The 13,381-nt window shown below is 40.3% G+C and overlaps 1 protein-coding gene across 2 annotated transcripts in view; it reads left to right on the top strand.

The window, feature by feature from the left end:
- Positions 1-7,325: 7,325 nt before the first annotated feature.
- The window catches only part of klf12b (Kruppel like factor 12b), a 56,568-nt gene continuing 50,512 nt past the window's right edge, over positions 7,326-13,381 (top strand). Inside the window, exon 1 of one of the 2 annotated variants that reach the window (XM_084724876.1) lies at positions 7,326-7,478. In XM_084724876.1, coding sequence (XP_084581002.1) covers positions 7,385-7,478 — 94 coding nt within the window. In that variant the 5' untranslated portion in view covers positions 7,326-7,384. Of the gene's footprint in view, positions 7,479-7,505; positions 7,740-13,381 lie in introns of those variants that run through there. The other variant, XM_084724877.1, reaches the window with a different exon arrangement.

Raw genomic sequence — 13,381 nt, 5'->3', positions numbered from 1 at the left:
TTCTGGAGCACAAAAAACCTTGACTTGTGAAGCTGAAAGGAAGCGCTTCTCATTTCATGTATGTGGCCCTATTATGTTGGGCATTGAGACCAGAGTGGTTCTGCAGGGAATAAAGAGAAGCTCCAGAGGTGAGCACTTCATTGTCTAGCAACCAGGGCTGTCTGACAGTATGAATATATGCTCTTGTCCATCCAGCTTTCAAGGTCTCATGTTGATTCTTCACTCTCAGTTTTCCTTGCAGCTACATTTTATATTTTATTTTTCATCCACGCCTTGTCAATTTTTTAACGCTCTTTTTATTCCATTCAAAGTCCTTTCTGAAATCTTTGAAAATGAGCTATAAATTTTATCCCACAGTTTGTCCTCTTCTTCAAAAGTATTTCAGGCATACAACTTGTGTTTATGCATACGTATTGATTATAATGATATCCTTGAACTCAGGGATCCTCAAAGTGCAGCCTGCAGGCCAATGGTGGCCTTCACAAAAAGTTTAGGCTTTATATTTTAGTCATTCAATGTCAATACTTTAATTTTCACTCCGTGTCAAACTTTGCCTACCTAGCATTATCAATCATGTCAGGAACTCAGGAAGAACTCGTCAGTTTTTAAGCTATAATATGTGACACTGTCACATTAAAATGTCTAAAAATGTTAGACATATTTAAATTAATTTTTATCTCTAATGTTTCCAACAATAATTGAACAACTGAATAATTGAGAAGTAATACATAAAATGTTTAAGGTGTGTGGTTTTACAGCCACCTATAGTTGGTATGTAACTTCTGGGAAAACACTGAATACATCAGATACATCAGAGAGTGAGGAAGGAAGTTAAACATGACTAAACATAATTTGAATACAACTAGCAAATTATGTCATCCGTGAACAATGATTTTTGCCTGAGTTATGTCAGATAGATTTTCATCAACGTTCGTGCTTTTTTTTTTGACAATGAAGAAAACAACTCCCATGATCCCATGCTACTTCACAACGTTATTAAACTGCATCTTTTGTTTTTGTTTTAATGTGAGAGAAGCCCCCTAGTGGCAGAATATACATATTATGCGTTTAATGTGGAATTGAGATAGAAAATCCACCAAACAGTGGAGGAGAAAAAGAGGTTTCAGGAAAAATGGAACACCTCAGACCTTGGGGGAAAAATAAAAATGATCTGCCTTATTAGACTCTTGTGTTCAAGGAAATTTTATGTTACACCATCATGAGGCTGGTTTTACACAGTGAAACTTTTAGGAAACTTTTGGTTGAAACTCAGGTGAAACTAAGTTGCAGATGAGTTGCATAGTGTAAAGCCGTCTGCAACACACTTGATAATTTGTAAGATAATGATAATTAGAATGCTATAATTAAATAACTGGACAGAGAATTTCAATTAGACCAAATACTGACATTAAACATTCCACATTCCAAACATTTCAAATGATTGATTTCAACTTGACAAGGCTTATTACCAAAATGAACAGCGTAATAATACAGAGCAGATCTTTTGGATATTTTCAGAGGGAAATGATTGTGGTAGACTTCACGTAACACCATCAACAAACAAATATGAATAAGGCAGGAAGTTTGATTACATTGCAGTTAGCGGGTGACAGTCATAGCTGCGATAGTTTTGATGAGAATCAGAGCCGTTATATAAAATACAATCATATGTCAAGCTACAATTTCAATCTGATGTCACAATACTGTCAACAAAGAAGATTAGAGGACCAATAGCTCACTGGAGGCTCGCTGGATCAAGCCCCTTGAACACAGTGTTAAATGATCGGCTGGTCTCTCTTTTGAGTATCCAGTATGTCATGTTTTCCCCTAGTGGTTACCTATTTTTTCCAGGGCAGCCAGCAGGAAACAAAGTAACCAACCAGTGCCAAAAGAAAAAGCAATGCAACACATTTGAATTGATATGATCCACCAAGAAAACGATTTGAAATAAAATACAAAGATGCAAAGTTACAATGACACTTTCCAAGAAAACAACTATTTAAAAAAAAAAAAAAAAGCCAATCCATGAAGTTGCATGGACATTTCATGCAATTTGCAGCCTGCATCTAGTTGCATGAAAGTTTCACTATGTAAAGCCAGTTTTAGAACAATGACAAATCCTGCAACAATTTCATGTGTTTTCCTGTACAGGCCTCAGTCATATACTGGCTCTCTAAATTGGCACTCATCATCAAAACTCTGAAAACCCCTGCTTTAACACAACCAACAATAAAAGAGAATGTCCTCCTGTTTCTTGAGTGTTTTTCTCCCCATGTTCCCACTCCCTCCCTCCCTCCATCCTGACTGTGCAGTAACAGGTTGTGTTTAGCTTCTCTGCTCTCTACTTCCTCGTCTGGCATGTCTGTTCTTTCGGTCCAGAGTCTAAAGTTCAGCCAGAGACAACAGGAAGGGAGCATCACATCGCTCACTCGCTGCATTTCACAACACACACACACACACACACACACACACACACACACACACACACACACACACACATTTTTTTCAGACAAGTCCAGGCTTCCTTTGCACAGTAAGAATGCTCGCCCCCTCAGTGTAGAAATTTTGTATGTGTGACTAAATGATGAATGGTGTTACAATAATTTGATGAGATTGGGTCAGATGATGCAAGGGTAATGCATGTGTAATGATAATGCTCTTCTTGATGTCTTACAGCTTATTATGCTGCTCCACAAATGATCCCCCCAGACACCCACGCCGTCTTTGAACTGCTCCCACCCCAGGGTGACGCATTAGCAACCTATCTGGAGTTGGCGCAGCCTTGGGAGAGGTGCTTGTGTCTCAGGTGTTTAATAAGCCCTACTGGGGCACCAGGATGGAGCTGGGAGCTCTGACTCGAGCATCCGACCCCCTTCAGATACCTCCCTTCCCATGCATCTCCTACGGTGACCCCTCCCCCATGTCCCTCACACACCACCTCCCATCATCCTCTCCCATTCTTCCTCCTCTTCACAGTCTCCTCCAGCAGATCTCTGTATCTTCCTCCCCCCCTTTTCTGTCCACACTCCTCCCTCCTCCACCTCCCTCGAAGCGCCTGTTTGCGCTCGACTCTGCCTGCCTTCCTTCAACACATGCCAGGACTCCTGGGGCACCAGTTACACAGCGAGGATTTCATTTGAAAGATCTCCTTAGGACGTCATTATAAGGATCATCACCGGGCCTTGTGGCTGATGTTACATTAGTGTTCCATCACACACAGAGCCTTCAAAGCACCTATTAACTAGCCAGCCCTCTTATCACACAAATCAGAAAATTTCTCCAAGATTAAGTAATGCCATATTAATCTGTAATTGACCACTGTCATGTGTAAATCCACTCAAGACCATGAGATTTAAACCACATGTCAGTAATATGAAGTGCCTGTGGTTTTCAGCTCAGATTCACTGATTGCCTGAAACAACAGGTAGGCCTAATTGAAAAGCAGGTATGTCGGATTATGTTGATAAGAGACTGACAGTGGAGGAAGTCTGATAATGTTTTGTAACCAGAACAACATGTTGCATTGGCTACAAGTGTCATAATGTGCGGGCTTGATATTCTCACACAGCTTCAGTTGCATGTCACCATTGCATTATTGAAAATATGATCCGGTATTCTATAACTTTAAACTTACACTTGAGGAAGTTTTAAAATGGCTGCCTTTCTGAGATGGACTAATCAAGTTCTTTGAAACTGATCTGTCGAAACAGTCTTTCAGTTGCTGCTTGGCTGTGTATTCCTTCTTGTGCTGTTGTCAGTTTTTAATCTTATTTAGCCACATTCTTCACTAATTTGTCCTACAAATTTTCCTCAAAGGATGAGAAATTTGAGCTTCTATGCCATTAGGCTATTTTTTAGCAAGCCATCAAACAATGCAATTTTTAAAAAACTGTCTGACTGGCTAGTGACCGATGTAATGTTTCTGTTAATGTTTTAGCAAGCTAGTAAACAATGTAAAGTTTCGTTGATTTTTTTTAGCTAGCTAGAAAACAATATAATAATTTTTAGTGAGCTAGCAAAGAATGTGATGTTTTGTTAAGGAATACAGAGCCAAAGGAATACAGAGCCAAAAGATAGTGTTTCCACTCTTTTATACATTTGCCAGTACAGGTCCTGACAACACTGAAATATATTTTTATTGATTTATTTATTTATTTTAATTTGGGTAAGCAGGCATCTCCATACTGATTATCTTTATTGGTGAAACCCAGTGTTTGAATCTCATCTTGTTATGAAAGGAAGTAAGGATTATTCCAATACACACACACACACACACACAAAAAAAAAAAAAAAAAAATCAGCAAGCATTTAGCTGTGTGTTTAACAGCAGTTCAGTTTTTCCACCCTAAGAGCTGTTCTTATGGTGTGGTTGGATGGTAGGTGGCTGGGTATTGTAGTAGGTGCCATGGAAACCACACACAAAAAAGCTTTTTTTGGAGCTTTACTGACGATTGTGTAACACAGCCTTATTTCACCCCTATTCAGTAAAAATAGGGGTGAAACAGATGTAAAACTCTCAGTTATACTGGTAAGAGATATAGTACAGTTCTAAAAATCTATTTAAACATGTAATCTTTAAATTATATGTGTGGTATCAAAATGCTTTAAAAAAATAAGAATTTAACCACCCTTTTACAGTATAGCTAGACGGTTTTGCAGTCTGCAATTATATCCCATTTGAATTTACACTATGGCCAGATCATCCGTCCTCTCCATTATTGTATCCATCCATTCATCCACTCATTCAACCAGCCCTGCTTCCCACTGGACTCCTACAGCCCCTCCTATCCAGACAGCCGCAAAATACACTTCTTAATTCACCCGCATACAATCACTCAACCATCCCTCTATCCAGCCTATCCAACCTTATTAATCTCGTCCTCCACCCCTTTCGTTCCATCCTCTCGTCTCCACCCAACCATTTTATCCCCCATTCATTGCAAACAGAAGACATACAGTATCTGAAGTGAAACAGAATGAATATTAAGCGGGGAGCAGTTGGACCACAATCACTGTACTCCTGTCTTTTTGCCTCCTCTCTGTCTCTCTTCCTCTCTATCATCTCTGGCTCTCTCAATCATGCTCCTCCAGCTCCATGATAAAGAGTGGTATGAGCTCCATCAGCCATGCAGATGAGTCCCGCTTCCTTTACCTTAATTAGAGCTCTCAGGGGACTGGCTGTGGGCGCTGAGCAGCATCAGCATCAGCCTCTCGTACCACAGAGATACCTTTCATCAAGCCGGAGAACACCATGATGAAAACTGACATGGGCACCGTGGCTCAGGCTCCATATAGAAGAGTATTTAAAAGCAGTCATTACAGGGAAATGTTCCTGCGTGTTATTCAAGGCTGGTCACTTAAACAGCAGGCGGAAATGTGGAAATTTACTGTACTGAGCAGAAACTAAAAGCCAGCTGAGAGGAGAGAAATATAGTCCGGTGAGAATTGTGAAAGGTGAAACATTATGTTCATTTGGTGATTAGCTGATCCACACAAAATCAATCTGCAATTTTAATGATCAATTAATTGTTTGGATCACCTGTTTTAAACAAAAAAAATCACTGTTTAAAGCTTCTCAAATGTAAATATTTGCTGCAGCCAAACAAAAACAAGTAAATTGATTATACAGACTCTGATTTACTAACTGCATTATTTTCAGACATCAGATTAATAAATTAATCAAGAAATTGATATTATAATCAACAGATATTTTATTAATCTATAATAAAAAATAATAACTGGTTGGTTTCCCCAGAGTGTACTGTATCAGTTATTGAAAGTTTTTTGTTAGTGTTGTTAATAAAGTTTCATTACAGCTGTGATCTTTGTAAATACAGAGACCTACAGTATATTCTAATGATACATATTTTAAAACAAAGATGTTTTTCATCTACATATGAAAATCTTAAAAAGCTGCTACTAGCAATTCTGGAGAAAGTTGGTTGATTGTTGAGTCTTATTCCCAGGGCATCAAATATATTGAAATCCATATGTTCACAAAAATCATAAAAAATCTCCATGGCACACTCTTTTAAAACAGTTAAAATATCTTTATTGTCACAGCACTCATGTTAGACCTTAAAGCAAATAAAATTTGACGCCTTTCAGCATCAATCAAAAGAGAGCTTTTGAACCTCAGATGAAGGCTCGATGCAGAAATGCATCAAATCAAAATTAAGGCATTTTAATTGTTTTAAAAGAGTGTTTTTTGATTTTTGTATACAAATGTATGCCTATCTTAAGAGCATCTCAAATAAACTCAAACTGAGTTCAGTCAACTTTTGATTTCCACATGTTCAGTTAAGGCTGGGTGATGATGACAAAATCAAATATCATAATATTTTTGACCATATTCTTTGATATTGCAGCAATATGGGGATGACCACTGGTGCTTTCACAAAATATCAACATAATGAGATTTCATCAGTAATGTGGATATATTGACTGAGTGGCAAATAGGCAAATAGGCTAATAGCACAACTATAGCAATCTAGTAAGTTCAGAAAATTATGGATTAATTGACTATTAATCAATTATTAAATTAATTGCCAACTATTTTGATAATCAATTAATTGGTTTGAGTAATTCTAAAAGGAAAAAAGTAAAACTTGTCTCATTTCAGTGTACTAAATGTGAATATTTTCTGTTTTCTTTACTCCTCTCTGACAGTAAAATAAATATCTTTGAGTTGTGGACAAACCAAAACATCTGAGGAAGTCATCAGCAGTGATCAACATTTTCCACAATTTTCTGACATTTTAAAGGTATACAACAATTAACTGATTAACTGAAAAAATAATCTGACTATGAAAGTAATTGTTAGTTGCAGTCCTACACTTCACTGTAATGCAGCCTTAAAAACCAGGAAAAGATGATTTATCAATCTAAGACAATATCTTGTCTCATGTCATGATATAATATTAATATATTACCCAGGCCTATGTTTATTATTTACCACAAAATGACAACAGATATCAGCAAATCCTCACATCTGAGAGGCTGGAACCATCACATTTCGATATTTTTACTCGAAAAATTACTTAAATGATCAATTGATAATGAAAATTTAGTTCAGTTACAAGTTACAACATGTTACTAAAATCTTTTAAAGAATTCCCGTGTATTTCCAGCAACTATTATCAAACGATAACTTGTCAAAAGATAAACTCATGTTTATTTGTAATCAAACAGAGTTCATAATTTCCCCTGTACACCTTCCTCTCCGTCCCCTTTAAACGGGGAGGTGCTCCGGTGCTCACCCCCGGCCCGGCGGGGCTCTCCGCTGCGCTGCGCTCCGCTCCGGGAGGGGTGGAGAAGGAGCTCGGGCTGGCTGAGAGCGGACGCGTCGGAAACCTCCCCGGAGGGGCCCCGTGTAATTCGATGCATGCTGTTAAAGCTTAGAGTATATTGTCTTCCCTTTGCTTATGAAGCCTCCACCCACCGGCCCACCCTACATTTAGCGGATCATGTGACTCGGGGTAAGTCATTTGCAAGTACAACAGTTCTCTGTGCGCTCCCATTCATTTCCTGAGAACTGCCTGAGCTGAGCAGCTGAGAGGCAGAAGGGGAGGGAGCTGCTCACTCACATACACTCACACACACACTCACACACACACACACATACACACGTACATACAGGCAGAGTGAGAGGAGAGAAGAGGAGAGGAGAGGGAGAGGAGGAGAGGAGACAGAAAGGAAAACAGTCTCCTAGTCTCCACGGCTCTGCAGCTTCTGACAAGGTCTGTGCATTTCTTTCTCGTCCTGTTCCTCTGCTGGCTGCTGCTGCTGCTGCTGCTGTGTGCTTCATTTGTCACGTTGCTGGGCTTTGTGCTTGTGTTCAGTGCGTCTCGTTCAGCTGTCATTTCTCTGTCAGGGCAGATGACAGCTCAGATCACCTATGGCATTGTATTTGGTGTTTGTCAGTGGGGGTGGGGGGGGGCCCTGCATGGAGCTGAGTGGACAACATGCAACACCTATTCCTAATGTATTCATAAGCTGTCAAGAGAATAAAACTGATCATACACTGAGTGACCATGGGCATGAGCATCATCCTGACTGTACTGTGCCGGCACCAGTGGTTAAGTCTCACTTATTTACCTGTAAAGCAAGTTCAAGCTGAGCTGTGTTGTAGAAATCACTTTGACGGAGAGTCTTAATGGGAACACATGAGAGTCACCAAACTCTCTCTCAGCACTTCTCTCTGGAAAAAAAGTTTGCTGCTTGTCAGAGTTCTGTGCATGCCTTAAGAGAGTTGTGTGTGTGTGTGTATGTGTGAGTGTGGGTGTGAGACAGGCTTGTTTTCCTACTGTAGCAGCTTAGAGACAGAGAAACGAGGCTGTTAGCAACGGGTTAAACATTAGGAGGCTCGGGTAGCGGAGGAAGGACACTGGGGGGGGGAGGTGTGTGTGTGTGTGTGTGTGTGTGTGTGGTGTGTGGGAGTGTTGCAGGGGTGGTGTCTTGGATGTCATCGGCAGCGCTCTCACTTCCAGGGTAATAGTCATTGGTATTGATGGGTGGCTGTCAGAGAGGCAGAGAGCCACCAGGTTGGGGAGAGTGGCCGGGGGCTGGCCCTTGGCTGTTATTTTCAATTACAGGGGACTGGGGCAGAGCTGACAGCAAAGGCATTTGTACATCCAGCAAGGGGGGAGGAGGAGAAGGAGGAGGAGGAGGGTGTGTGAGGGAGGGGAGGGAGAGGAACGGGAGGGGGGATGAGACTCTGGCCTCTGCTCCTGGGTTTGATGTGGAAACTGAGCACTGACCTCTGTGACTTTACCCCCGCGTTGTGGAGAGGCCCTGCCTTGCCTGGAACTGTATGACAGTGTGGTAGGGTGTGTGTTTGTGTGTTTTTAAGTGGGGGTCTCATCCACAGGAAAAAAAACTAATAATAAGGGGGGGTGGGGTGTCATGTGTATGGGGATGAGACCCCCTGCAGCTCATGGATGTTCAGCGGGCGAGATTAGTGCCCATTTAAACTCTCACTTAAATCCATTTACAAAGGGGCCTTCTTCTCCTTGTGCATGAATAATCAGGCTGATGTTACCACACATGTAGAGAAGACTCATATTGGAAGACGACTCATGTTGGAGCTGTGAAACAGGAAACATACAAATATTTCCTGGTGTTGATGAGCAAGTCACTGATGCTTGTTATTAGGAGAGGGTGCTATTAGCTGAAAATAATACCATAATTCTGCATGTTTTTTCTCCATAACAGTACTCATGACAATATGATAAAATGCTGAAGAATATTTTTCTTCACCACAGAATCAAAAATAATATTTTTCTCTTAACTGTATTGCTATATATCTATTAAGATTGTTTTGGTGTGAGTTAGAGAAATATCGAAGTGTGCGTCTACTTATGGACGAGAGGTTACGGCGCAGCCAAGGAGGACACCATTATTGTAAATGTGGTGTTGTTTGGTAAAACAAAGCAGTTCCTATCTGAAAATGCTCACAACAAGGTCTGTGGATTATCTTGAGTAAACAGGTCATGATTTCTGGAAAGAGACATTGTGTTGAGTTTTTCAAATGTATTTTTTTGGCACTTTGAGCAGCACAAGCTGAGTGCCCTCTTGTTCCATTATATTTGTTAGAAGACAGACATCTTCACAGCCAAAGTGACGTCTTCAAATTACTTCTTCTGTCCAACCAACAGTCCAAAGCCTAAATACTCTTCATTTACTATCATAAATGACAAACAAATCTTTACAATTACAAGCTTGAACCACCAAATGTTTCACATTTTTGCTTGAAAAACGACTGAAACTTCATGATAACTTCGATAAAGGTGGCTGCTGAACTATTAACCTTATAAACTGTGCCTGTACAGACTAGTGTTTTTCTATGGAGCTGAACTTGAACCAGCAACAGACTGTACATACCGCTCAGCGCTACTTTGAGGCACGGCTTTATGAACAGTGATGCATTCACTTACAGATGAACATACTGTACTAAAATTTACAAATTCAGTTGGTTATGTACAGTCAGCAAAGATGAATCTTTGAATCAGCAAAGTGCGTTATAGATTAAGTCCTCAAGATTAAACAACAAAATATGCTGTTTGTCCAAGAAGACAATAGTGTTGATCAGTGTCTAAAAGCTGTGGTTAAAGTTTGGTAAGGCGAAAGCATAAAAACGACTTGCTTAAGTTTAGGTAAAAGTCATGGATTGGCTCAAAATGACCACTTTGTTACGGTTAGTGATCCTTCAATGTATGATTACAAAAATAATGGCCAGGTTTAGGTTAGGAAACAATCACGGTCATGGTTAGATGATCAGTGAACCGCAGTCCCAAAAACTCATCTCTGGCTCTCCGCACACTCAAAGAGGTGCTTCAGCTTGAGATGGTGAAATAGGTCTGTTGTAGTGCCCCTTTTTTGCTTGTTGGTGCTGTACATCTGCTTAACTATGCTGATTCGCCACACCCCTACAATCGCATCAAGCTGCTACTGCTACTGCCACTGTGATTCCTTCAGTGACTCAAGCCCCCCCCATCCACTCACGACACGGTCCAAGAGCTTATGATAGAGATCAGTGCAGGTGGGGGGGACTCAATTAAAAAGCCCATCACCAACGGATAGACTCTATCTGTCCATCAACACCGCTCTGCCCAGCACATTTAATTGCGCAGCAGGATTCCCCCACTAAAGGCATCATCTGTCTGCCACAGATCACAACTCACAAATTGGGTGCATGTTGACAGACTGAATCTTTCAGGAAGAACTGGCATGCTCTAGTATCTAGAGAGACATGTATTCTCACTGTCTTCTATCAGGGAGATGTGAAATTCCCTTTATTACCCCTAATCAGCAGGGTTAACTGCTGGCATATTGACTGACCGCTGTATCATTGATCCAGTTAGGTGTTATGGAGTGTATCGACATTGATTGCAGATAGACTGCAGTGCTCTATATGGCTGGATTCATCTGGGTACCCAACTGCAAACCAAGGCCAAAGAGGAACGTGGGAGATTACAAAGATTGGGTATGCTCAAGGTACATCGAGGGATATCCTGTGGCCACTGGTCACAAAGGTGGTGTTGCGTCAAACCCAGATTTTCAGCCACAGGAGACTGCCAGATGCAAAGACCCTGAAACACACGCGATGACTCCCACACACACACACCCACACACTCTTGCAATAGATCGTCAAGGGCATGCATATGCAATATGTGAGACAGACTGCACCCAAATAATGGGTGACTTTGTATATTGATAGATGAACCTGCCCCCTGTGATTGGGTACTGTTCATCATCACCAGTAATAACAAAAAATGAATTATAGTTGTAAAAATTAGTCCAAAATTTCTGCATTTTTATTTATTTTGAATATTTTAAACCCCACACCAAATAAAATCCCCCCTTTCCCTTCCCAAACCTGTACAAAACCCTCCATCCTGTCAGTCTGTCATTTAACAGTTATTTATGTATTGGAGAAAGCATGTGCAATATCCTTCCTCTTATACTGTTATTACTACCATAGTGCTTGCATACTGTGACATTTCACATTCAGTAGTATGCAATTCTAAGGTTTCAGACATACTAATAAATTTCACACAGTTTTTGCACACTAAAAAGCATGTTGGTAAGGAATTTCGGACGTGGTCAGTGGCTGATTGGTGGCTAAAGTCAGACAAAAAAAGTGAACAAAGTCCAGTAATCTCAAACAACAACTTATCCAACAAGTTAATTAATGCCCTGAAGATGTCGGGGAAGTTGTTGATGCCCCACATAAAGTTTCGTTGTCCATCGAGGGTTTGTTTAAACTCTTAAGGTGCTAGCTGCTGTGCTAACGTTAGCTGCAGTTGCTTTGGGTAACTTAGTTTCAGGCTACCAAACACAGTGCTTTAGTGTTTAGATATCTTTTGTGTTTGGTTAAATGTAAACCCTTGCCAGCTTTCTATTTTGCATTATAAATATTATAGGAAGTATGGTCTGTGTTGTGTTTTGAAAAGTTTAACCACACTTGTGAGTGCTTTCTGCTTGCTGCTGCCCTGACTCACTGTGACTGGAACAAGCTGCAGAGGTATGCCACTCTCTCTCTATACTCTAGTTACTTTCTCATCCAGATTAGGGTGGCAAATAATGATTATTTTCATTGTTGGTTAATCTGTTGATTATTTTCAAGATAAAGTTTGGTCTATAGATGTCAGAAAATGATGAAGAAGAGTAAAGAAAATTAAAAAAATATCTACATTTAAAAAGCTGGAATTGCAGATGCACTTAAAATTTTTAATGTGTATCGACATTTGGTACCAATTCATTTAACACGAGTTGGTACTCAGCAGTACCGACACAATTTGGGTGGGACCCTTATAAAGAGTTTGGTACCCAACCCTACTACTCCCAAAGCAAAGTAAATCAACATGACAAAAGGTCATGATTCAAAAGTGTTAAACATCCAAAACATCTGCTGTTTTTTTGTTGTAGTTTCATTCTTAATAGTAAGACATGCGTCGGTAGTTTCATTTAACTTCCTGTGCGTGAAATAAGACTAATATTAGTAGTAGGTATTTCTGCAAGCTGAACTCCCCGTGCTGTTATTTCACCATGGCAGAAGATGACAAAATGTTCTCTCCCTTTGCGATTTCTCTTGTGGATTCAACCTTTAACCCCAGTGTCCAGCCCACGTTTGTTTACTAAAATTGAGTTAAGGGTGTACATGGAGTGCTAGAACGTGTGTGTTTTGTGACTGAGTGAGTGAGAGGAGAGAGAGAGAGAGAGCACGGAAAGTATTGTGCAACGACCAGTGACTCTGAGGCTGATAGTCTAAATAGTGAGCACAAACAGAAAGAACTACAGTCTAACATGGGTGATTGCATTTTGTCAAACATCATTGTGAGTATTTTAATCATTTGCTGCATTCCTCTGTTTAATAGTCTATACTCTCTGCAGTGACCAGGCTGATCTTTTGATGGAAGGAAAAACTGTCATCAAGCAATAAACAAACTCAGCGGAGGCAGAGTTTAAAGGGATAGTTTGGATTATTTGAATTGTGGTTTGTATGTGGTTCTTATCGATCATCAGTGTATTAGCTACAGTAGCAGCCAGGCAACACACCCCCGGTTAGGAGAAGCACAGAGGAGTACCAGCAAACAATTTACCGCTGTGGACCGGGTCAGATACAAAAGGTATTTTAGCCACTTAAAAAAGGTTTGGTTGGCTTTTATAACAGCGGTTTCCTGTCCATTAAGACTGTCTGATGGTAAGGCAAAGTGGTGAACATACTCTTAATATGATGTACACCTAAACTAATATTTATGTTTTTAGGTGGACGCTTTTTTAGTGGCTAAAGTACCTTTTGTTGCTAACCCTCTGCTCTCTCTGCTTTTCCTAACCGGGTTCAAGCTAATTCCCATCTACTGTAGGTAATACACTGACT

Source organism: Lutjanus erythropterus, chromosome 8 (genome assembly GCF_056507025.1).
Source record: "Lutjanus erythropterus isolate fLutEry1 chromosome 8, fLutEry1.hap2, whole genome shotgun sequence".
Classification (NCBI taxonomy): domain Eukaryota; kingdom Metazoa; phylum Chordata; class Actinopteri; order Lutjaniformes; family Lutjanidae; genus Lutjanus; species Lutjanus erythropterus.
This window is presented reverse-complemented; position numbering and strand designations above follow the sequence as displayed.